This window comes from Nematostella vectensis, chromosome 10 (assembly GCF_932526225.1).
Source record: "Nematostella vectensis chromosome 10, jaNemVect1.1, whole genome shotgun sequence".
Classification (NCBI taxonomy): Eukaryota; Metazoa; Cnidaria; class Anthozoa; order Actiniaria; family Edwardsiidae; genus Nematostella; species Nematostella vectensis.
Window position 1 is genome coordinate 8,525,109 of NC_064043.1, and position 22,372 is coordinate 8,547,480.

General features: G+C 40.2%; 2 protein-coding genes across 3 annotated transcripts; both read left to right on the forward strand.

The window, feature by feature from the left end:
• Positions 1-24: 24 nt before the first annotated feature.
• Positions 25-15,191, forward strand: LOC5513519 (DNA-directed RNA polymerase, mitochondrial). Its single transcript, XM_048733432.1, has 16 exons — positions 25-204; positions 389-1,098; positions 1,782-2,199; positions 3,361-3,566; positions 3,911-4,072; positions 4,282-4,564; positions 5,459-5,696; positions 7,196-7,404; positions 7,984-8,174; positions 9,095-9,374; positions 9,820-10,049; positions 10,444-10,597; positions 12,117-12,301; positions 13,354-13,442; positions 14,282-14,355; positions 14,815-15,191. The coding sequence occupies exons 1-16, from the start codon at positions 63-65 to the stop codon at positions 14,862-14,864; spliced, it is 3,621 nt and encodes a 1,206-aa protein (XP_048589389.1). The 5' UTR covers positions 25-62; the 3' UTR covers positions 14,865-15,191.
• Positions 15,192-15,409: 218 nt separating this feature from the next.
• On the forward strand, positions 15,410-21,893 carry LOC5519946 (zinc finger protein OZF). 2 transcript variants are annotated; one of them, XM_048733433.1, is made up of 2 exons: positions 15,410-15,650; positions 19,985-21,893. In XM_048733433.1, exons 1-2 carry the CDS (start codon positions 15,425-15,427, stop codon positions 21,073-21,075), a joined length of 1,317 nt encoding a protein of 438 aa, XP_048589390.1. In that variant the 5' UTR covers positions 15,410-15,424; the 3' UTR covers positions 21,076-21,893. The 2 variants fall into 2 exon arrangements, with proteins under 2 accessions (XP_048589390.1, XP_001639816.3); XM_001639766.3 differs by having other exon boundaries at positions 15,561-15,650; positions 19,286-21,893.
• The last annotated feature ends 479 nt before the right edge of the window (positions 21,894-22,372 follow it).

Consider the following 22,372-nt stretch of genomic DNA (forward strand, 5'->3'; position numbering starts at 1 on the left):
CGAGTTTGCATCTGTACCTTGCCCTCCCCCCTCACCGCTGTACACAGTCCGTGTGTTCAATCATGGCCGCCAGAGCTTCTGCCTTCAGAAGTTTAGAGTTTTGTCGTGCTTGCAGAGGATTGAATGCACGATTTTGGGCTCCATGGCAAGCTTCGAGACCTGAGGGACTTCATGAAATTTACGAATTTTCGTTTTACAGTTCAGGTGCGAAGTTATAGCAATATTTGTCTTTGGTGTTGATTGCACGTGCATATTTCGGCATAAACGTGACCACTGGTTTGGTTATTCTATTTTTTACTGAAGAATTAGTGTATATTAATTATGTATGGGTATATGATGATGTATTAAGTTGGTATATGTCTCTTAAACATCCAATATTTACGTTTAGGATGGCGAAGAGGACCAGCATCGAGATTGTCAACTGTAGCAAAACGTTCTGCCACTTCGACAAAAACTCGAAAGCAAAGTGGAAAAGATGTTGAAAATCATACAGAATCTGAGTGTGGACCTCCGATTTCTTATCAAAACACTAAAAACTCGCGGGTTAACTCAAAATCAAATTCCTCTGGGAAATCTGCATGTAAGAATGCAAAAAGAACTTCAAAGAAATTGACTGATCATGAGAAAACTGAGCACAGCTGTTCAAGCACAACTGATGACATTTTGGTGTCAATTAATGCTTCAGAGAATACCTCTGAACACTCAATAGAGGCAAATGAAGGTGCGAGTGATGAAGATTTTGCATCTGGTAGGATAGGGAAAAAATACAGGGAGGGTACAGCAGGAGGAAAACTTTACGAGATGAGTACTTTGGCTGAAATTAATGGTTTTCTAAGTTTAAACCAGGTTGGTGAGGCACAAAAATTGTTCAACAGATACTTACGGATTGGTAAGAAGTTGGGATTGAGTGCGTATAATAAGATCTTACATGGATGGGCGGAGCAAGGGAATCTGATGTCTGTTAGGGTAATGCATAAGCTGATTTTATCAGAAGACTTGGAGCCAGATATGGAAACTTATGCTGGCCTCCTACATGCATATGGGAGATTTGGATATGAGGAAGACATACAACAAACTCTAGTCACAATGAAGGAGAAGGTAGGTGGTCATTTACTATAAGAATATTTATTATATTATGGCTGTCATAGTTTCTCAAGACTATGATATGTTGGTTGATAATGGTGTTTGAATGATAGTGTTGGTTGTCATAGTTTCTCAGAGCTATCATATTTATAGGGGTTTCATTAGGCCCCGGCGGCTGGCTGAACTGCCAGCTATTTTCCACCGAGCACCAGTTACTTTGTTTATAAAAGTTGATTTAAGTTTTATTTCAATGAATAAAATAACTTCCACCCCCTACTTATCAATTTCCACCGCCTACTCTAAAACATAATGAAACACCTGATTTAGGTAAATAATGGTATTTGAATGTAAGAGTGTTGTTTGCCAAGGTGGTGTTAGGTTGATAAGGTGTTTAGGCCAGTAGCCAGGACTTTGAGCAGGGGGAAAGGTGCTGTCTACTCATTTAGCAGACTTTTTTAGGTTTCCAAAGCTATTATATATAGGTTGACAATGGTGTTTCATTGGCAGTTTTGGTTGTCAATTTTTTTCATAACTATAATAAAACGTTGATAATGGAGTTTAAGTGACACTGCAGGAAAAATGCCAAATTGTCAGGTATTTAAGGGGAATTATATCTGAAGTAGCTTATTGAAGAGCTTCTTCAAAGTGTCTCCAATAATGCGTACATAGCATCCGTTCATAAGATTTTTTTTTGCCAGGGTTTTAATCCAGAATACATATTTTACTATTGCCGCCTAACAAAGAGTCAAGCCCAGGGTGTAAAAAGAGCTATTCTTCTTGTTGATCCAAGCTACAAGACAGCTGTCCCAGACAGCCATTACCTTGCCAAGCACCCTACCATAGTAAAGTCCATTTACCAAGAGCGAAAGCACTGGAGTATGAACAAGTCATTGGAGCAAGATATTGGACAGCACTCTGAAGAGGTCCAAGCCTTGCTGGATGAGCAGTTACAGAGAGAGTTGCATGGGGTGACGCATATAAAGTCCATCGAAGAGGTAGAAGAGGACAAGGAAAATAAAATGCTAAAAAGCATGTTCCTAGAGTGGAAAGAGAAGTGGAAAGACTCTATGGTGTTGCTGTTAGAAGAAGAGCTGCAAGAGATAAAGAGTGGGCAGTGTGAGTATTGTTCATATTAAAAATAAAATTCATGGCTGCAGTGGGATATCATCTATCATTAAACTTTATTTATTCGATTATAAAAAGCAGATAATAACATTGGATGGAGACTGTCCTTTTTGAGATAATAACATCAGATGGATACTGTCTTTTTTGTCAATTTTGTCAAGTTTCGGAGCAGTTTTCTATTCCGAGAATACGCAAACTGTTCAAAGTTTGTTTTCGTAGCTTTTTGTATGTCCGTGCGATTGAGCTGTGGCTAGTGAAAGGGGTGCCTGGAATATCCACCTTCAATCAACCCCATGAGATTTTCAAAATTCCTCAGAGCGTGTTCAATGTCAAAATACTGCCCAATCACTGTCAAATGTAAACCTGGCCTATGCAAACATTTGTGGGAACTTGCGAATTTGCTGCCTTGCTTGAAAAAATATCAAAATAAACATAGCCAACTATAATCAGAACTCCAAGTTTGGGAAGTTATCGGAGAAGAAGGGCGGAGATTCCACCTCTGTCAATTTATTCTGCCCATTGAAGACAAAGATTTTTTGGTGTTGTCTCCAGTGATGTTTGGACAGCCGTGGGAATCAAATTTGCCAACAAGCAGCAGTTCTCCAACAGAGTTTGTGACCCCTGCATGAGAAAAAAGTATGGATAGCATCTTTCTGTTCATCCTTAGAGCGAACCATGAAACCCATGGTTTCTTAAACCTTCTTAGCACTTTTCTAAGCACAATCCTTCTTCCTCGCCGCCATTTTACTACTAACTAGTAATCTGGTAATGCACCAGATTTGACGGCTTGTTGATTGATAAGAGAATCTGTTGTTATATAAGCCAATCAGCAAACAGAGTGTCAAAAATCTTGGTTATTCTGGGCACCCCTTACACTAACCCAAGCTCTCTCGCACGATGATTGAAAAAAAAAAAGGAAACTACAAACGATTTCGTGTATTCTCAGATAGAAAATTGCTCTGAAACTCAACAAAACCGCCAGCTATATGCAGCCTATGTGCTACATAATAAGCTTTTCTTTCGTATGGCTGAACCGTACTAGAACAAGACAAATGCGAATTTATTTACTTAAACTAAAAAATCTGTCACATTATGATTTGTCCTAGTGTGATCGTATTTTCGTGAGGGTTTTTTCCTTTTATTTATTTCTAGTCAAGTCAATGCGGGGCAGATATGCTCCATTCCTACAGGCATTCAGTGCTCAAGAACTTGCTGAGTTGACTTTGGATGAGGTCATTTTCTACATTAAGGGCCAGCTTGAGGGGGTGCCCCTGCACAGTCTGAGTGGGGCCGTGGGTTCTGCCCTGAGCAGCAAGTATATAGTCAAGCAGACAGCACAGTCTGGGATAGTGAGCAAGGTAATTTGTGCCACACTCATAACGCCTGTTCTTTTTTATCTATTTGATGGTAGTACTGTCTTTGATTCCCTTATTTTTTTATTTATTTTTACCTTAATGTTATCAATGATATCCATTCTCTCGAATACTTCACCATTGATTGCAAAATGTGCAATTGAATGCCTCATTGAGGAATTCAATTGCCTGAATGAGGTTCACTTTGTTGCCCAAATGATTGCTGATTCATGCAAATTAAGATGAATTTTGTTACAATTGTGATCAAGAATAGATGCTAATGAATGCCAATTTTACTGATGAGCAGCATATGGTGTAACCTCATTATGGTATTCTTGTTATTATTGCAGATCAAAGAATTGTATCCCCCGTACTGCTCTCTTCTCAAGAATAAGCAAGTCTCAAATGACCTAATGCCTCGGGAACTATGGGATGGACTAGACTTGGGGAGGCCATATGATGCAAGTCTGAAACAAGAAATAGATGATCTTCCCTGGGCTACCAAACTCCTGGTAAAAGGAGTTACATAATCCATTAAAATATAGCTATATATATCTATTATTGACATAGTGTGCAGGCTTTACATTGCTGCTAAAGTACTGGCAACTCATATTTGATATAAATTATAGTTTTAGCCATAAGCATGGTCCATGAAAAACTTGTGTAACTGATGTTGTAGCCCTAGTATTTTTTTTCATTTATTTTTTACCCTCTCTTGCAGTGTGGCTGTACTCTGATTGACTTCCTTATTCAATCAGTCAAAATTGATGCAAATCTCTTCAATGCCAAGTCTGAGTCACTTCTCCCAGGATTCTACCACTCGTACGAGTTCAGAGAGAGAAGGAAGATAGGTGTCATTAAGCCACACTCTGTTGTGTGCAAGTTGTTTAAGGGTTATCTCGCAGATCATGGTGATATTGCCATGCCAACCACGTCTTTGCCAATGTTGGTACCCCCACGCCCATGGAGGGATATTCGTGACGGGGGCTTCCTTATCCAACCAGGTATGCATATCATAAAACAGAACAGAATCTGACCTGGAAGACATAGTGGTGAATGGAGCTGTTACCATATAACATAGTTCCACCATATATTATAATATAAACAGTATGAAACAAGGCACCTTATCAAGTCATATATTTGAGCTTGTACTATATTTTGCAAAAAATGGTTTTGCATACTTCCCTAGACCTAATTTCGCGATTTGGGATTTTTTCCTTGAGAATGGTGTTGAACACCTCAAAACAAAAACAGTTAAAAACGCATCATTTTATGCTTGACTATTTTCAAACATATTTACATCAAAGCTGTCAAACAAAACAAAAAATATTTAATACGCATCATTTTATGCTTGACTATTTTCAAACATATTTACATCAAAGCTGTCAAACAAAAAAAAAGAAATATTGGATATTTGGATGTAATATATAAAAAAAACTTGGATATTTTGATTTAATATATATATATATAAAGAAAAATTGGATATTTTTTATCGTTTCATCTGCGCTTTGAAAAAAATTATGCGATATTAAAGCTCATGCAAATTAACTTTCACATCTCTTTATTTGTAAATTTTAAAAACTCGTGAAAATTGTGAGATGTAAATGACCCAAAAAGTTCCAATAAGGAGAGGAATAAGGTAATTCTCCCTGAGAACCTGAGAAATCAGGGTTTCTTACAACAGTTAGCTTCAGCAGTGGTTTGCTTTGCATGCTATACCATTCATACTCCATATTGAAATTAACAATTTTTTAAACCTAATCTTGAATCAACCAAAAATACTGGAAAATCATTTACTGTAGCCTAACATCAATCAGGAACCAAACTAGAAGAACTAGGCAATTGTGGGAAAAAAAACTTTTATTAGAATCTGATGTTGATTATGTTTTGCTTTGTAGTTCAGCTGATGCGGAGCACTCAGGAAATGGATGACAACCATGACCACATGTTGCGTTACAAGTGTGACAGCCGTGAACTCAGCGCAGTCCTGGACTCTCTTAACTACCTGGGCACCTGCGCCTGGAAAACCAATAACCGCATCCTGGACCTGGCCATACAGGTGTTTAATGACCAGGGAGATGACACCCTCGCTATTCCTGGACCTGTGGTGCCGCTGGAGCTTGAACCACTAGAGAAGTAAGGGGAGAGGGGTGACACAGGCATGTACCTAGAAGGTGCAAACTTATTTTTTTGGTTAACCAAAGGTCTTTAACCAATTGATCCCTCAACTTGCCTGTACCAGCCTTGAGAAGTTCCCACAACCCAAAAAATTAATTAATGCAAAATAAACACAACAAGATGAAGATACTCAGTGCATTAGTCTAAGGGATGAATGGTCTTGAAGATATGCATCCAACCAAGGTGATAGCAACTAATCTTTAGCCAAATAATAGCTCAAGGTTCTTTGACAAACTTCAAATCGAACAAGAAAAAAAAATCACCCCTCTCAATAAAACACTCAATATACCTAACAAGGTAGAGAGATCAGCAAATACAGCCCAAGACACAAATAGATACCTTTATTCTAATCCTCCAGCTTCATTTCCTTGGCCTCAAAACACAATGTCCACTCCTCGAAGGCTTGTGAAACCACTTGGATGCCATAACGGATTCCTGGGAGATCCAGGGAAAAATTCACAAGGGGAGGGCCAGTCAACCCTCCTCTCCCCAAAGTCAGATGTTTTTTTTATAAGTATTTTCACCCCAAAGCCAAGCAAATCAATTCCAGGTCATCCAGAATAGCAGAGTAAACAAATTTTGGAATCAATTTGGTTTCAGAAAAGACAGCATTTAGGAGAGTTGTGGTGATTCATTAGAAAATTGTTTTCTCACCCAAGCAAAGCCAAACAAGAAAAAATCACCACAAATCCACCTTTGCCTGCAAATATCTATAAGCATAGCCCTCAATTATGTCCCAATAGACTTCATGATGTCCTAGGACACTCTCCCAATATGCTTATAGCTGTATTTTTTGATGAAAAATACAAGCAACCATCAACTTGTGCTCGCATCAGCACATCGACAAGGGATTAGAGATGGAACTGCAAAGCACTGTTGGAAAACTAGGATACAACTGACTAGGTGCAGCGGTGTTTGACTTTGATGGGCTGTATAAAACTCAAAGTTGGGGGGAGGGAGGTATCTGCTTTCAGTCTGTCACCATGACTTTTGGTTTACCAGTCTGTTAAATGGGTTTTTTTTTTGGTTTACTAAAGGTCTGTTAAATGCTTATTATTATGTTATTTCTGCTAATTCTTATAGAGTTTTGGTTAACTAATTAAAGGGTGTACCAAAGGTCTATTAAATGCTTATTGCCTTTTTTGCTTTACTAATTAAAGGTCTGTTAAATGCTTATTGTTTTTTGGGGTAACCAAAGTTCTGTTAAATTATTATTTTTGTTTAGTTTACCAAAGGTCTGTTAAATGATCAATTTTGTTTGGTTTACCAAAGGTCGGTTGAATGCTTATTGTTGTTTGGTTTGCCAAAGGTCTGTTTAATGATTGTTGCTGTTTGGTTTAGCAAAGGTCTGTTAAATGATCATTGTTGTTTGGTTTACCAAAGGTCGGTTAAATGATTATTGTTGTTTAGTTTACCTAAGGTCTGTTAAATGCTTATTGTTGTTTTCTTTACCAAAGGTCTGTTAAAGAACCAGAAGCTCGCATGAAACAAATCCAAGAACATCGGAGAGCCAGAAAGCTTGCCCGTGAGCATTATAGTCTGCGGATGACTGCGCTGTACAAGTTGTCAGTAGCCAATCATTTCAGGGACCGTGTGTTCTGGTTACCACTGAACATGGATTTCCGTGGGCGTGTCTACCCAATTCCTCCCCATTGCTGTCATGTAGGTGAGTGAAGCAAGTCAGCAGATCTAAAACACTGCCACACAATACTTTGGGTTCAATTTTACTTGGAAAAAATAAATCAAGTCGCTAGCGCCATGTCAAGCATAAATTTATTGTTGCGACCACAGGTAACCCAAGCACTAGTTTGTATTCTAGTACGACGAGAATTTGTATAGTGATGAAAAGTGGAAAATAAAAGAAAATAGTCTTGTATGGGTGCTGAAAGTAAAACGAGTTAGTAAAATGGGCCATAATACTCAGGAGAGATCCGAAAGAGACAAGAAAGAGACACTTTGAAGTCTATTTTCTTTAATTTTCCATTTTTTATCACTATAAAATTCTCATGAGAACTAAAAATACAAACCAAGTGCCTGGGTTACCTGTGTTGCGACTTGAAGAAATTTGCAGCGGATTGTAGAAGGTCATTCAGATAGTATAAACGAATTCTACCTTTCTTGAAATTTGATATAATATTTGATTTTATATTTTTTATATTTCTTCATTTGATATAGTGATTTATGTTGTGGTTATTCTCCTTCCCATGTTTGTTGTTACACTACTTTATTCTTCCATATATGGCAGGGGATGACCTGAGTCGTGGCATGCTGCAGTTTGCTGAGGGGGTACCCCTTGGGCCAGACGGACTTCGCTGGTTAAAAATCCATCTCGCAAATCTTTATGGAGCTAAGAAGAAATCATCTCTTGACGAGCGTGTTGAGTACACTGACCAAATGATGCCTGAGGTTCTTGATTCTGCTGACAATCCACTCACGGTGAGTTAGAGTGTCTCCGAGTAATGGCTAGCAGTCTTGGGAGACGCAGACCGTAGCCAGGATTTTCGTTTACCCCTTTAGATGACCATGTCCTCTGAGGTAGCTTGCGTAGCCCTCAGTGGTACTTAATTTTTCTTTGTTAGAGCGGATCTTCCAGTCGAATGGGAGGTTCTTTCGAACCCCTTAAACCCCCTGGCTATGGGCCTGGTGACACAGGGCATGAGGTGATGTGTTGCCTCTTATCCATATTACGTTCACCGTGATTTATGTAGATAGTATGTTATAATGACAAACATCCAGTGTGTCCAATGATAAAGCACAGGAAATTAACGAATAAAATAGATTGTTCCAAATCTTTGCAAAGCTAAAATTTGCGCACAAATAGTTTTTTTTTTTTGCGAGTTCCTTGTTTTTTTTTTACGCGGACTTGCTTGAATCAAATGATTTTATTTCGAAATATATCTTGATGTAAGACTTTCCAGGGCTTTGTAAGCTATCTATCTTAGCCTTGTAAGTAAATTATTTATTGTTTATGTGAGCGCAAAATCAATCTCTAAGCTCAGTCTCACATGTGACTGATAGAGATGCAGACCGCATCTCACGTTTAAAATTATGGATGTGAGTTAATGTATAAGTACCGTCACTGAAGATGGCAACATGGGCTTTATCTGAGAAGACTTATTCACAGTCCCCAATGATGAGAGCTAGGATTTTACACCTCTGAACAAATTCCAGGTTGGCCTAAGCCCGTGACTGAGATATATATCGGGCAACTCTAATATGAAAGCACAATAAATTGGCTGAGATAACCAACAAGCCAATAACCTTTTAAATGAGAAGTGCCCTTGATAAAACTCTGAAAAGCGCGCATTCTCCAATGCAATGGTACACACTTTTCTAGTTTCCGGTTTCCCCTCTAGGGGGCACGCTGGTGGATGCACGGGGACGAACCATGGCAAGTACTCGCCACATGTATGGAGATTGCCAAAGCGGTCCGCTCTCCTGACCCCGCACAATATGTGTCCCACCAGCCCGTCCACCAGGACGGGTCATGTAACGGTCTTCAGCACTATGCAGCCCTGGGCCATGATCGCTATGGTGCTCGCCAGGTCAATCTGATACCTGCTGACCGGCCACAGGACGTGTACGCAGAGGTCGCGAAGCTGGTAGAGGAGGCTAGGTTACATGATGCTGAACAAGGTCAGATATAGAAAGCGTGACGGTCAATTTGGCCGCTTGGTGTAATGCAGTATGTGGGCTTTCTTGTGTGTGTAATCAAATTACCACCTCTTCCCGCGTTTTATTAGGGTTGCTGCTATATAATTTAAAATCGTTTGCAATCGTTTGCAATTACACGCGGTGCTCCTTGACTTTAAAGAAAGGCAATCACGCCGCCATTTTATGCCCCCGCTCAATAGCGAGTCACAAAAGGCATCCATTTCCATCGGCTAATTTAAGCAGATAACGATAATATTTTCAATCAAATATCATCAATAACGATGTAGATGGCGATGATAGTTGTGATGTTGGTGAAGATTGTGATGGCAATGATAGTTGTGATGTTGGTGAAGATTGTGACGGCGATGATGACGATGCTAATCTGTGATCATTATGGTGATGTCGGTAACGATCTCTCGCTTCCCAGGTCACCGCATCGCCACGCTTCTTGAGGACAAGGTGACCCGTAGGGTTGTCAAGCAGACCGTCATGACCATCGTCTATGGTGTGACGTTTGTCGGTGGCCGCTTGCAGATCGAGCGACAGCTGAAGGATCTGGACCTGGATGAGAGAGTTCTGTTTGAAGCGTCTGCGTACCTTGTGCATAAGGTGTTCGCTAGTATCGGTCAGATGTTCACACGTGCTAAGGCCATACAGGTATATTAAACAGCCTCTGTCGGCCGCCATTTTGTCATTCTAGAAACAAATACCGAGTGCGAAAAAGCATCCATTTCCATCAGCTGATTTGGGGAAGCCAATGCGATATTTTCGATCGGATTTGGGGAAAAAGTATTAAACTTTGTTTTTAGATACTTATTTCGAGATTTGAACACACTATGTGCCTTCCAATATTAAATGAAAACAGTAACAAAGGTGTGACTGACAAGGGCACTTTAAGCAATAGTTTTCAACAGTGTTTTATAATATCGGTCGGGCAAAGGCCATACAGGTATTTATTTAGCAATGGAGTTAAGCAGTCCCGCTTATACTCAACAGTGTGTCAAATGACTCCTTCGCGTTCTTGGATAATGCGTTGTATTGTTGTATGCAGGACTGGTTCGCTCTCAGCGCCACCCATATAGCGTACACGGGGCACTGTGTCGACTGGTACACGCCCCTTTCCTTGTACGTCTGTCAGCCATACTGTAAAAAAGCGGTGAAGACGATTAAGACCAGGCTCCAAGGAATCGAGATACCAACACAAGGTAATAAGCGACACGATCATAAAAAATAGGCCCGTAAACATGCATGTAGCTACTGCAGGCAAGTATTTGCAACTGTAATGTTATCATACATTTCTAGGTTATTTCTTATTATTATCATAGTATAAAATGTATAGATGAACGGTATAAAACTCAGATATATATATATAAAAAAGGAAAAAGAAGGAAAAAAAAAATAAAAATAGGCCTGTAAAACATACATGTAGCTACTGCAGGCAAGTATTTGCAACTGTAATATTATCATACATTTCTAGTTTATTTCTTATTATAATAATACCATAAAATGTATAGATGAACGGTATAAAACTCGAATATATTAAAAAAAAGGAAAAAGAAAGAAAAAAAGAAAATACCTAGTGGGTGAGGATTCGAACCCATGACTTCACGCAGCCTACGGAATCAAATGCATAGACCTTAACCACTTACCCACGAAGCCAACGCTAGCTGAGTGGGATACTAAAAATAATCTTATTACTGCTTTTATTGAACCGTTCTAAAGGGCACGTCGAACATGTCGAATTCCAGTTACTTTTCTCTTTCACAAAGTTAAAATACCCGCAATATGTATTTTGCATAATAAATATAAAAAAATGCAAAATCATCATTCGATAAGTAAATTTGCGGGGGCATATTTTTGTACGAAATAACTTAAAATAATATGTTTGAACCTACAGAGAACCTCAATAAAGCTTTGTAACTTGACTTAATGTCAAAAGGAATCGGATACGGGCAAAAAAAGTTTCGGCACGTATTGCAAACTCTTTATAATCAATAACCTGACGTTAAGTTTGAACGATCATAACTCGGAATGTGAATGGAATGCAGCCGCATTCGAGTTTATCAAACCAAGCTGCCGTAGAAGCGAATATGTAAAAATTGTTTAACAAAACCCAAAAGCTTTTAATTATTTAGATATTGCCTTCTTTATAAAGTGATTCTAGGCTGGCGCTTCGTAACGAGCATATCCCGAAATGTATCCGAGGTCAAATTTTCCCAGCAAAACCCCGCGGCAAATCTTCCTTTTTTTCCTGCGTGATGACATAGTAGCTACTCGCACATGCGCAGTAGCTACAAAAGCCAAAACATTATATAAACACAGCAACTGAGAAAATGCTGAAAACTAAGGCATCGACGTTAAGATAAATTACCAACAACGATAAGATCCATCATTCTATACACCTTTACTAGCTAACAAGCGCAAACGCATAACCTAACGACGAAATCATTCGATAGCACGACCAGTAAACTTTGTTCTTATTTAAACTCTAGTGCTAGCCAAAATTCATGCGCAAAGTGTAGTGTTTTCTCCTCAAATGTCCGGATGCGCAGGGTTTCACATACCTAGCCCTCCTCTGCTCATAAATTTTGGGTCCGTTTTGTGGATTTTTCACTAAGAGTCTTATACCGCCTTTACCTCTTCACAGCAGCGTGGTGCGAGCTATTCGCATTCAAATTTCTTTCCTTGTGAGTCAGATGTCTTAATTTTACTCTCTTTTTGTAGGGTTTGCTATGTCGGTTCCAGACTCCCGCAAACAGCGCGCAGCCTTCCCGCCCAACTTCGTGCACTCGCTTGACTCAACCCACATGATGCTGACCGCGGTGCATTGTCAGCGAGCAGGGATCAACTTCGCGTCTGTGCATGACTCTTTCTGGACGCACGCTGCTCATATTGATATCATGAATAGAGTGAGTATCTGCACTGCTCGATAGGGGACTGATGGCAAGAGATCACGTGACCTTTCTGAGTGGGAAATTCAAAACAAAAGAATCTAACAAAAAAAATCAGCAATGACTGCGCCCGTCACACCAGAGAACGACGAAAAAATTGAATGAAACTAAACCCTTTCTGGAAAAAAAATCCGGCTCTTTTCGTAAGCGCTGAATAACTTACTTTTTGTTGCTGTTACTTTGCCTCTAAAAGACTGAGCACGTGCTAGTTTGCCACCCAAACAGTCAGGTGATCTCTTAGCGCAAATCCCCTATTCTCGCAAAATTACTAAGGCACGGCCTAAAAGCGGAGCATCCTGAACTGGTTAGCTTCCTTTTTCGCAATTTTATGTAGGACAAAGGGGTTGACTTACTCTTTGTGGGTTTCCTTTGGTTCATTTCTGAGGAGGTCTAGGCTCTAAGCTGTATATAGTCAACTCTCGCTCTTACAGACACCCTCGTTTGGGTGATTAAGTGTTCTCGGGAGTATTGTTGACTGGAGAAAATTTCATGCCATTTCTTTGTATTTCTGTTCCATCTGGAATGATATTTCGGTCCGTAATAGCGAGGTGTCCGTGGGTGGACAAGTGGGAAGTAATTCCATGCCATTTCTTTGTATTTCTGTTCAATCGGGAATGGTATTCCTGTTCGTAATAACGAGGTGCTTGAGTGGAAAAGTGGGAAGTAATTTCATGTCATTTCATTGTATTTCGATTTGGTAATGGTATTCTTGTTTATTCAGCGAGGTGTCCGTGATAGTCTATTGTCTATTTGTATTTTGGTTTGGGATTGTCGTAATAACGTGGCATCTGTAATAGCAGGATGTCCGTAAATGCCAGAGTTTGCTGTAGAAGGATTGGGTACATGTTATTTCTGATAAATCTAAAATTAAAGTACCCAAATCAAAAGTAGGGGAGCTAATAACGTTGTGAATGTCATAAGGAACCGAAAGCACGACTTCTTGTGGCTAGCAAACAAAATTCTGTCAGAAGTAAATAATCAACAGTGTCTGATATGTCCCTATTTTACAGCTTTGCCGTGAGCAGTTTGTATCTCTCCACACACAGCCCATTCTACAGGACTTACAGGCGCACTTTGTTGACAATTACGGAGGTCTCAAGTAAGAGTTTCATCGTGAAAGGGTTTGGTGATAACACTCCAGTAGCATTGGGATGGGACAGAGTGAGGTTGAGATAGGGTGAGGGCTTGGTTGAGGTGAAAGGGTGAAATTGGGATTGATATGAAAGTGTTAGGGTTGGGTTGATGTGGCAGGGTGATGTTGTGGTTGATGCGCCAGGGTGAGGGCTTGGTTGAGGTAATATGGTGAAAGTGGGGTTGATATGAATGGGTTAGGGTATGGTTGATGTGGCGGGGTGAGAGTGTGGTTGATGCGCCAGGGTAATGGCTTGATTGAGGTGATATGGTGAAAGATGGGTTGGTATGGGAGGATGAGAGTGTGGTTGATGTGGTAGGGTGAGAGTGAGGTTGCGATAGGGTGAAGGCTTGGTCTAGGTGATATAGTGAAAGATGGGTTGGTATGGAAGGATGAGAGTGTGGTTGATGTGGTAGGGTGAGAGTGAGGTTGAGATAGGGTAAAGGCTTGGTTGAGGTGATAGGGTGAAAGTGGGGTTGGTATGGAAGGGTGAGCGTGTGGTTGATGTTGTAAGGTGAGAGTGAGGTAAAGATAGGGTGAAGGCTTGGTTGAGGTGATAGGGTGAAAGTTTGGTTGGTATGGAAGGGTGAGCGTGTGGTTGATGTGGCAGGGTGAAATTGAGGTAGGGCAAAGGCTTGGTTGAGGTGGTAGGGTAAAAGAAGGGTTAGGATAAAAGGGTGAGAGTGTGATTAATGCGGCCGGGTGAGAATTTGACTAGGTTTTGGCCATTTGATATGGTCATTCAAGCTTGTCCTTTGTTATGCGTTAGTTGTGAGTTTTGTTTACTATTAAGTTTTGTTTTTTAGGTTTATGAGGCCGCTAAAGAAGAAGGATCATGCACCGATACACAATGCAACATTCGAAGGCCTCCCAGAAATAGGTCAGTTTTAATTTTACACCGCTGGATATAGACAGGGCAAAGTAGATCAAGATTTCTAGAGAAAGCTCATTATATACCCCTTTTGAGCGAATTCCACCGTAGGCCTAAAAGCCTAAGCACAGGTGTTTCCTGCGACGAACTTTGAGGCAGCGTGGACCCTGGGACATTTAACATCGCTGGCATTTGACATCACAGGGGTTCCCCCCCTCCACACATCACAGGGGTTCCCCAAAGCCCCCTCTCCCCCCCACATCACAGGGGTTCCCCAAAGCCCCCCTCCCCCCACATCACAGGGGTTCCCCCCACCCCCTCCCCCCACATCACAGGGGTTTACCCAAGCCCCCCCCCCTCCCACCACTTGACTGGAAGGTCTGCTCTGCGAGCTGGGACAAGCTCCCTAATAGATAAAGTGCCAGGCTTTTACGATTTTTGAAGTTTTCAAAGATTTTTTTTCCTCAGGTGACTTCGATGTGAGCGAAGTTTTGGACTCTACCTATTTTTTCTGCTGATTCTGCTGATGTCGGACCTAGATCCGCCCATGCTAGAATGCACAGATGCTCGACCTCCGATACACTGCAGACGACTAAAGAACCTAAGCTACAGCTTTGTTATCGTTTTCGTTCCATATGAACACTGAGAGATTGTAGTGTTATTTTTAGTACAAAAACCATGCTTTGTAAAAGACTTATCATAACAAAAATTTGTTTTCAAAATTCCTCATTGGGCTAGATAAAAATAAATACTACAAAGGAAATTATTTATACTGTTTGCTAACATAAAAGCCTTATCATTTATCTCATAGTATGTTAAGAGATGAAATAAAAATTGAACTACAACACAAGGGTGAAGTTTCTTAAACAACTCTGATTTTCAAGTAGAGAGGCATGCCAAACGTTGAGGAAAACGGTGGACATGTTTCAGGGCAGATTGTGTCTCTCTCCTTTATGCCAGTTTTCACTATTTTTCATCGAGGTAACATTTTCTGTTCGGTATATTTTTTCCGCTGCCAGTTTGGTTTGCTTATTTGACGACTTCTGTGTATGTTTTTTTTCAAAGTTTGTAAAAAAATATGTATTCAGGAGCACCGCCTTTAGGCAATAGCGAAATCTATATATGGCTTTTTTTAAATATCATTTCACGCCTTGGATTCATAGATGTGATCCGGAAAAAGTTTTTACATTTACGATCCTTCAGTATTTGGTATGCCTGTGGTTATGCACGACCGCACCCCCTGGGTGCTACTGTCGGCCATGTTTGTAGCGTGGAAGAGACAAGAAATAGAGAAACAGAATTAGGTAAGTTAATGTAGCTACTTATTTTCCTTTATAACATATAGGCCCCCAAATAGCGACCTCTTGTACTCATAGACGACTATATTACTCAACGTTAAATAAGTAACTTAAGTACTAATCGAATCGAACGTTTGAAAAACAAACTTAAGCTTACAGCCAAATTCGTTGTTGCGCGACCTCGGCGAATCCAAAATCCTTGTCTCGTTTGAGAATAACGCGTAGTCAGACACAAGCTTTGGGGGCGGTTTGTCTGGATTTTATTAGGGTCAGATACATTATGCTCGAAAATTTGAGCATTACGCTTTTGAGCAGTGCTCATAAAAGCATGGTAAGTAATGCTTAAAATTATGCTCGAAAATTTGTATTATGCTCGACATAAGTTATTGTTCTTTCCAAATTTTTTACCAATATTCCATGCCCTTCTATAGAAGAAATGTCGAGTTCTTGTAAGGTTGGAAGGTTTTGGACTTCTCTATTGCGTTAAAGCATTCTTCGCAGCTTCTGATGTTGCAGGGTGGGGGGGGGGGGGAGGGAGGGGGGGGGGGGGAAGGGCTGTACAGGACCCGAAATGATCCCAGGACCCGAAACGATCCCAGGACCCGAAACGATCCCCAAAAGTACCCCAACTGATCCCGGGACCCGAAACGATCCCCAAGAGTCCCCGAAATGAACCCCAAGGAATTACAGTAATGGACAACTAAAGGAATGTGTAAGGATTGGCTTTCAGTTTTAAAAACATATGAAACATTTAGCTTTGTTTGTGTTATTAAAAGGAAATTTACATTAACTAAAACTATAGTATTAAGATTTTTATATACGACTGCGGGGGAAATACAGTGGTTGAGTCAGAAATTGGGGTCAACTAACAACTCATGTGATAGTAATTTGAGGAGCCCGGCGTGGATAAATCATTTTTACATAACAAGCCATAAAAGAAAGTCTTTACAGATGGGACATGCTGCTTTACATAGGAAGCGAAATGTTTTAAAGTTATTTTTTGGCATGTTTGTTTTCGGTAAATGAAAGACCTATCATATCGTGAGATCATGCCGGGGTATACGCACGACTACATGAGGAAATTCAAAACTCACATAATATTGCTTTCACATCCTCTTAATATTTTGCATCGATAGTAGAAGGGTTGTTCGAGTGTATTACTCAGTGTGCTTTTGTCATTCCATCTTCTCGGCCAAACCGGCTGCCTAAAATGTGTAGGTAAATATTCGCTCGTGTGAACAAGGATTTCGTGGTGAAATACATGTTTGGTTGTCAGATGAATATTAATTTTTAGGGGTGATGTTTACCGGAAATGAGATTTATAGTGTCGGAGTCATGTGTCGGAACCGCAAAATGTTAAGAGTGTGATGGAAGGTCAAAAGTTTGGTTGATCTGAGCAAAGCTGTGCTATGTTTATGCTGTATTCCTTTCAGTAGCAATTTAAAGTTGTGTATTTGTTTTGGACTCTGTTTATGGGTTTAACGCCGGGCAATGTAATAAATAGAAGTATTGTGTTGGAATTTAATATTTTTAAGTCACGTTGCTTAGAAATCGAGTCGCTCTTAACCCTTTATTATGCTTCAAAACTTGCAAGTATTTCTTCTGCTTTCCCTTTGTCCATTACCGCAATTCCTTGGGGTTGATTTCGGGGACTCCTCGGTATCGTTTCGGGTCCGAGGATCAGTTGGGGTACTTTTGGGGATCATTTCGGGTCCTGGGATCGTTTCGGGTCCTGGGATCATTTCGGGTCCTGTACAGGGCAAACCAACAACAGGCCCAGCAGGGTCAACAGGTGTCTCTGAACTCTCAGCCATAACTGGTGACGAGTGACCAAAGTGTTGACAACTGTAAGGGCTTAGCAGGCTGGCTGAAATTTACCAAGCCTCTAATAGTCAACCAAGCCTTTTTAAAGAGCATGAAAACACCAAAATTTTGAAATAATCAAAACACCCACGCACTTCAGTTATTTTTGTATTTTATTGGTTTGATTGGAAAGTAAAGAACAATAACACAACAAATCAAACAGTCACTGGATGTCCTTAGTGATTTTGTACTATTATGCCTGAAAAAATGGGTATTATGCCGGCATTATGCTAATCGATGCTCCAACTATAGTATTATGCTTAAAATTATGCCGGCATAATGTATCTGAGGCTAGTTTTCATTGTTTGGTTTGATTGACTACGCGCTATTCCCAAACGAAGAAAGGAATTTTCAATTCTGGGAAGTCACGCAACAACGAATTTGGCTATAAGTAAGTTAAGTAAATCAGACAACAATTAGATTTGGGCCGGAAATCCAACATTTTTTCAAAATTTTTCCCATCGAACTTAATCGAATATACTTTTAGTCTTAGTCTAATGTTTCTTTCAAAACAAATACATAGGGCTCGACTAAATAAAGTTGACTTGGTGTGGAGGTTTTGTTACTCAAATCAAAACATAAGGCTGTAATGGGCCTCAAGATATAGAGGGGGGGGGGGGAACGATACAAAGTTATTAAGAATGCCAGCAGGGCAAACTGGCGAGGCATGCTAGATTTGTTAAGGAAGAATCGCGATATATAAATCAGCCTAAGTTATTTTATTTCTGCAATGATGCCTTAGAAATTTAAGAGATCCTGGAAATCAGTAACTAATAAAAACTATACAATAAGAAATAACAGGACTATACAATAAGAAATAACTGGAAATCAGTAACTAATAAAAACTATATAAAGAAATAACAGGACTATAAAATAAGAAATAACTGGAAATCAGTAGCTAATAAAAATTAGTATATACTTGGCGGGAACTTTATAAGAACGCGCACTCTGATTGGTTCGCTTTCTCTGAATAGTGGGACAGTATTCACCGCTAAAACTTGGAATTATGAGACCTGCCACTTATCTAAAAAAACGATTCAAATAAGAGCCCTGTGGTGCTAAGGTGGCGGGAATGGTGGTGGTATTTGTTCTAGAGCAAAATGAAAAAAATAATTAGCAATTTTGAATGATTCAGTATTTTTGCATTCACCCATCTGCTTGTGCTAAGAGATCACATGACTGTTAGGGTAGCAAACAAGCATTTCCTCAGGCTTTTACAGCAAAATAATGGCAACAAAACAACTTATTCAGCACTTATGGAAAAAGCCAGAATTCTATTATTTCAGAAAAGGTTTAGTTTCATTTAGAGATTTCTTTTGTCTTCCTCTGGTGTGAGGGGCGCAGTCTAATTTTTTTTTTTCAATTTACCACCCAGAAAGCGCAAGTGCCCTTTTGGGGGTGGGGGGGAGGAGGCATTAGGTTTTGTGTTATTTTTTTTTTTCTTATTGTTGTAAAAGAACCAAAAATTTGCAGTTATGTATCATAAAAACTTTCCTTTCCAAGCTGAGTTGCCGTGTTCATGTCATGCAAGGGATTTTTTCTTAAACCTGCAAGCCCTAATGAGCTCTGAGTCAATAGCCTGAAAAAAGCGAAATGGTTTCTCAACTTTTATTAGCCTGAAACATTGTCTGATGGTCATTTTTTATGCTTTTAAATCTGTCAGTTTCTGCTACTGGTGCCTATTATTCTAGTAGGTCATCCAGTCAGTATGCAGCATTGCAGTGATGAAAATCCCCAACTTCCTCCCACAATGCACCTAATATTCCTTTTTTTTTAAGACTTGTATCATCTATAGCATTACACGATGGAACCATTGGTCATTGATGAAAAGCCAAGACTCAATCCAGATGGCAGTATATTATGTACATTTTCAATAGCTGACATGATAAACTCATGCACCTCACTACCAGAAGAATCATTTGGGTGCTATCAACCCAAGGGTGAGGAACAACCCCACAGTGGACAAGACTCAAACCTTTCTGAAGCACATGCAAACAATGTTTACCATGTAACCACAGTAGATAGCTGTTCCCCATCTATACAAGGCGTTGTGTGGAGAAAGAGGCGATTGTTGAGATGCCCAACTTGTGGGATTGTGTGTTCAGACAAAAAGCAATTAGCTAAGCACTCAAAAACTCACCTAAAGACTTTCACATGCAAAAAGTGCCATCAAATCTTTAACAATAGGTCTAAGCTAATTAAACACCAGATGTTGGCTCACTCTATGCAGATTGGTAGAAAACGACATAGAAAAGAGACCTCTAGTTCTACTCATAGCATAACCTACATGTGCAATACATGTGAGAAAGTTTTCAAAAGCTCACATCAGCTAGAAAGGCATAAGAGTACACATGCTAGGGTCTACAAGTGTCCGCATTGTAAGAAAGTGTTTTCAGATAAGGAAAAGCGAAAATACCATTATATATCGGCACATAAGAAAGAATACAGATGTGGTAAATGTGATTTGGTATTTACAGAAAATCAGGATCTGAAGAAACACCGTCAGATTCACAGTGAACAGACTAAGAAAACATTTAGATGCAGTAAATGTAGTGATCAAATCCAAGGGAAGAAGGAATATCTGGAACATCGGAAATCTCATCCAATTGAGAGGAAAATCCACAAGTGTGAAGTGTGTAGTAGGGTATTTAACAAGTGTTCAAACCTCAAGGCTCATGCACTGTCTCATAGCCATGAAAGACCCTATGCATGTGACAAGTGTGATAAAACGTTTCAACGGACAAGCCAGCTGGTTATACACAACAGAATTCACAATAGTGAAACCCCATATTCTTGTGATAAATGCGAAAAGTCATTTCGTGGGAGGACAAACCTAAGGCTTCACCTTCTAGTTCACTCCTTAGAGAAACCTTATCAGTGTGAAATATGTTCCAAGAGCTTTACCCGCAAAGACTGTCTAAATAGACATCTAATAACCCACGTTGATCCCAGTGTGAGAAAAAAACATGTGTGCTTAGAGTGTGTCAAAGTACTGCCGAGTAAGTCAGGATTCGACAAGCCTCTTGTAGTTTACTTCACAGAGAAACCCTATCAGTGTGAAAGCTGCTCTATGAGCTTCCCCCGCAGCAGTTGTCTGAATAAACACCGGTTAACCCACATGGATACTAGTGAGAGGGAAGCCTATGTGTGCCAAACCTGTGACAAAACATTTTCAAGCAAATCGAACTTGGATCAGCATTTGAAACTACATACTGGTGAGAGACCATACCAGTGCACACAATGTGAAAAAGGGTTCAACGCCAAATCGCATCTTGCAGACCACCTCAGGACGCATTCGCAAGACCGGCCTTTTGCTTGTAATGAATGCGAAAAGAAATTTAAGCACCCTGTATCTCTCAACAAGCATGTGCGGGGCGTGCATTCGCTTGAGAGGCCCTATAAATGTGACCAGTGCGACAAAAAGTTTGTCCGCAAGGATTACCTGAGTACGCACCGGCTAAAACACTCCAAAGCCAAGACGCACTATTGCGCTATCTGTGACAAGTACTATGGACAGAAGTCCAACCTAAACACACACAACAAGAAATTCCATTCAGAGGGCAGGTAATGGTACTAGGGAGAACATATCTTGCTAGCAACACGAGTTTTCCGCGGATATTGCTGGCGCTGTTATAGCATGGGGCACAAGGATTGATCGAGACAGTTAGCTGTGTAGGAGAGAATACATAAGAGACAGCCTAGTCCCTGGCATCCTCGGAAGAAACCCAGGGGTATTTCCCTCTAACGTTTCACTCGCGAGAGAAACGTCACAGGGAAATGCCCCTGGGTTTCCGAGGATGAGTCTTTGGTGCTCTTACCGGCTTTCCTGTGCTCATAGTGCTCCCCATTACGTCACATATTTTACCCACCAAAGGAAACCCGATGAGAACGCTATGGACAAGCCAGGCCGCATAAGATAGTGGGATGCTAGAAAAAAAATCATGTCCACTTAAGTGACCACTGTAGCGACTAATTCTTTGCGGCTTGAGTAGAAATGTATCATGGAAATTTGCAGGAGGACATCTCTGTGTGTCCTTTCGCAAATGAAGTTCAGACCCCTAACCTTCAATGAATGACGAAAATGTTTTTTTTACGTTCTGATAAACCCATAATTATAAAATTGACCGAGAATGGTTTATTCCGTTCACTTTAGTTTTTTTTCGTCTTTTATAGTCCTTTTTTGCCTTGGTTGGTTCTCACTAGGATTCAAGTAGTTTTCAAATTCTTACTGGAACACGAGGGCAAGCGCAAGAGAACGCAGCTATGCTTGATATTCTTGCGCTTACGTTTGACCGATTGTCACTTGTGTTACGTTTGTGCTTGCTCATGCGCTGTTGTGGAACTAGCTTTAAAATAGACGAGCCAATAAATCCTGTGTTGTGAGGATCTCCAAGGTTCTCTGAAAGGAAACGAAATGACCCCTCCGCTACTTATGGGTGTGGTCGCTCTCCACTACTTATGGAATTGGGCAAACGAGTGGTTGCCATGTTGAACTTTTAAGGTAATTCCCTTGAATTGCACTGCGCACCCCTTCTGCGCATAGTGGCGCGCGCTGTTTGTTCGAATTTTCCGGTATTTTAGTGCGCGCGCGCCACAGTTATACAAGAAAACAAAGCAAAAGGCGCGCGTTTTTTACTTAAAATCGCTTTGACAGAAAAACGAAGTCGGTTACCCCCATTTTTTATTTGCTCAAATAGTTAAATATATACGGAAAAATGATATACTGAAAGAAGAAAAAAAGTTGGCTTGTAAAAGTTCGTTTATGTTTTCTTAAATGCCGTAAGAATACTTCAAAATGGCGCTTTTTACCGTATAAATAGTGGCGAAAACAGTGTCTTTTAGTGCGATCTCTTAAAATGTGAATA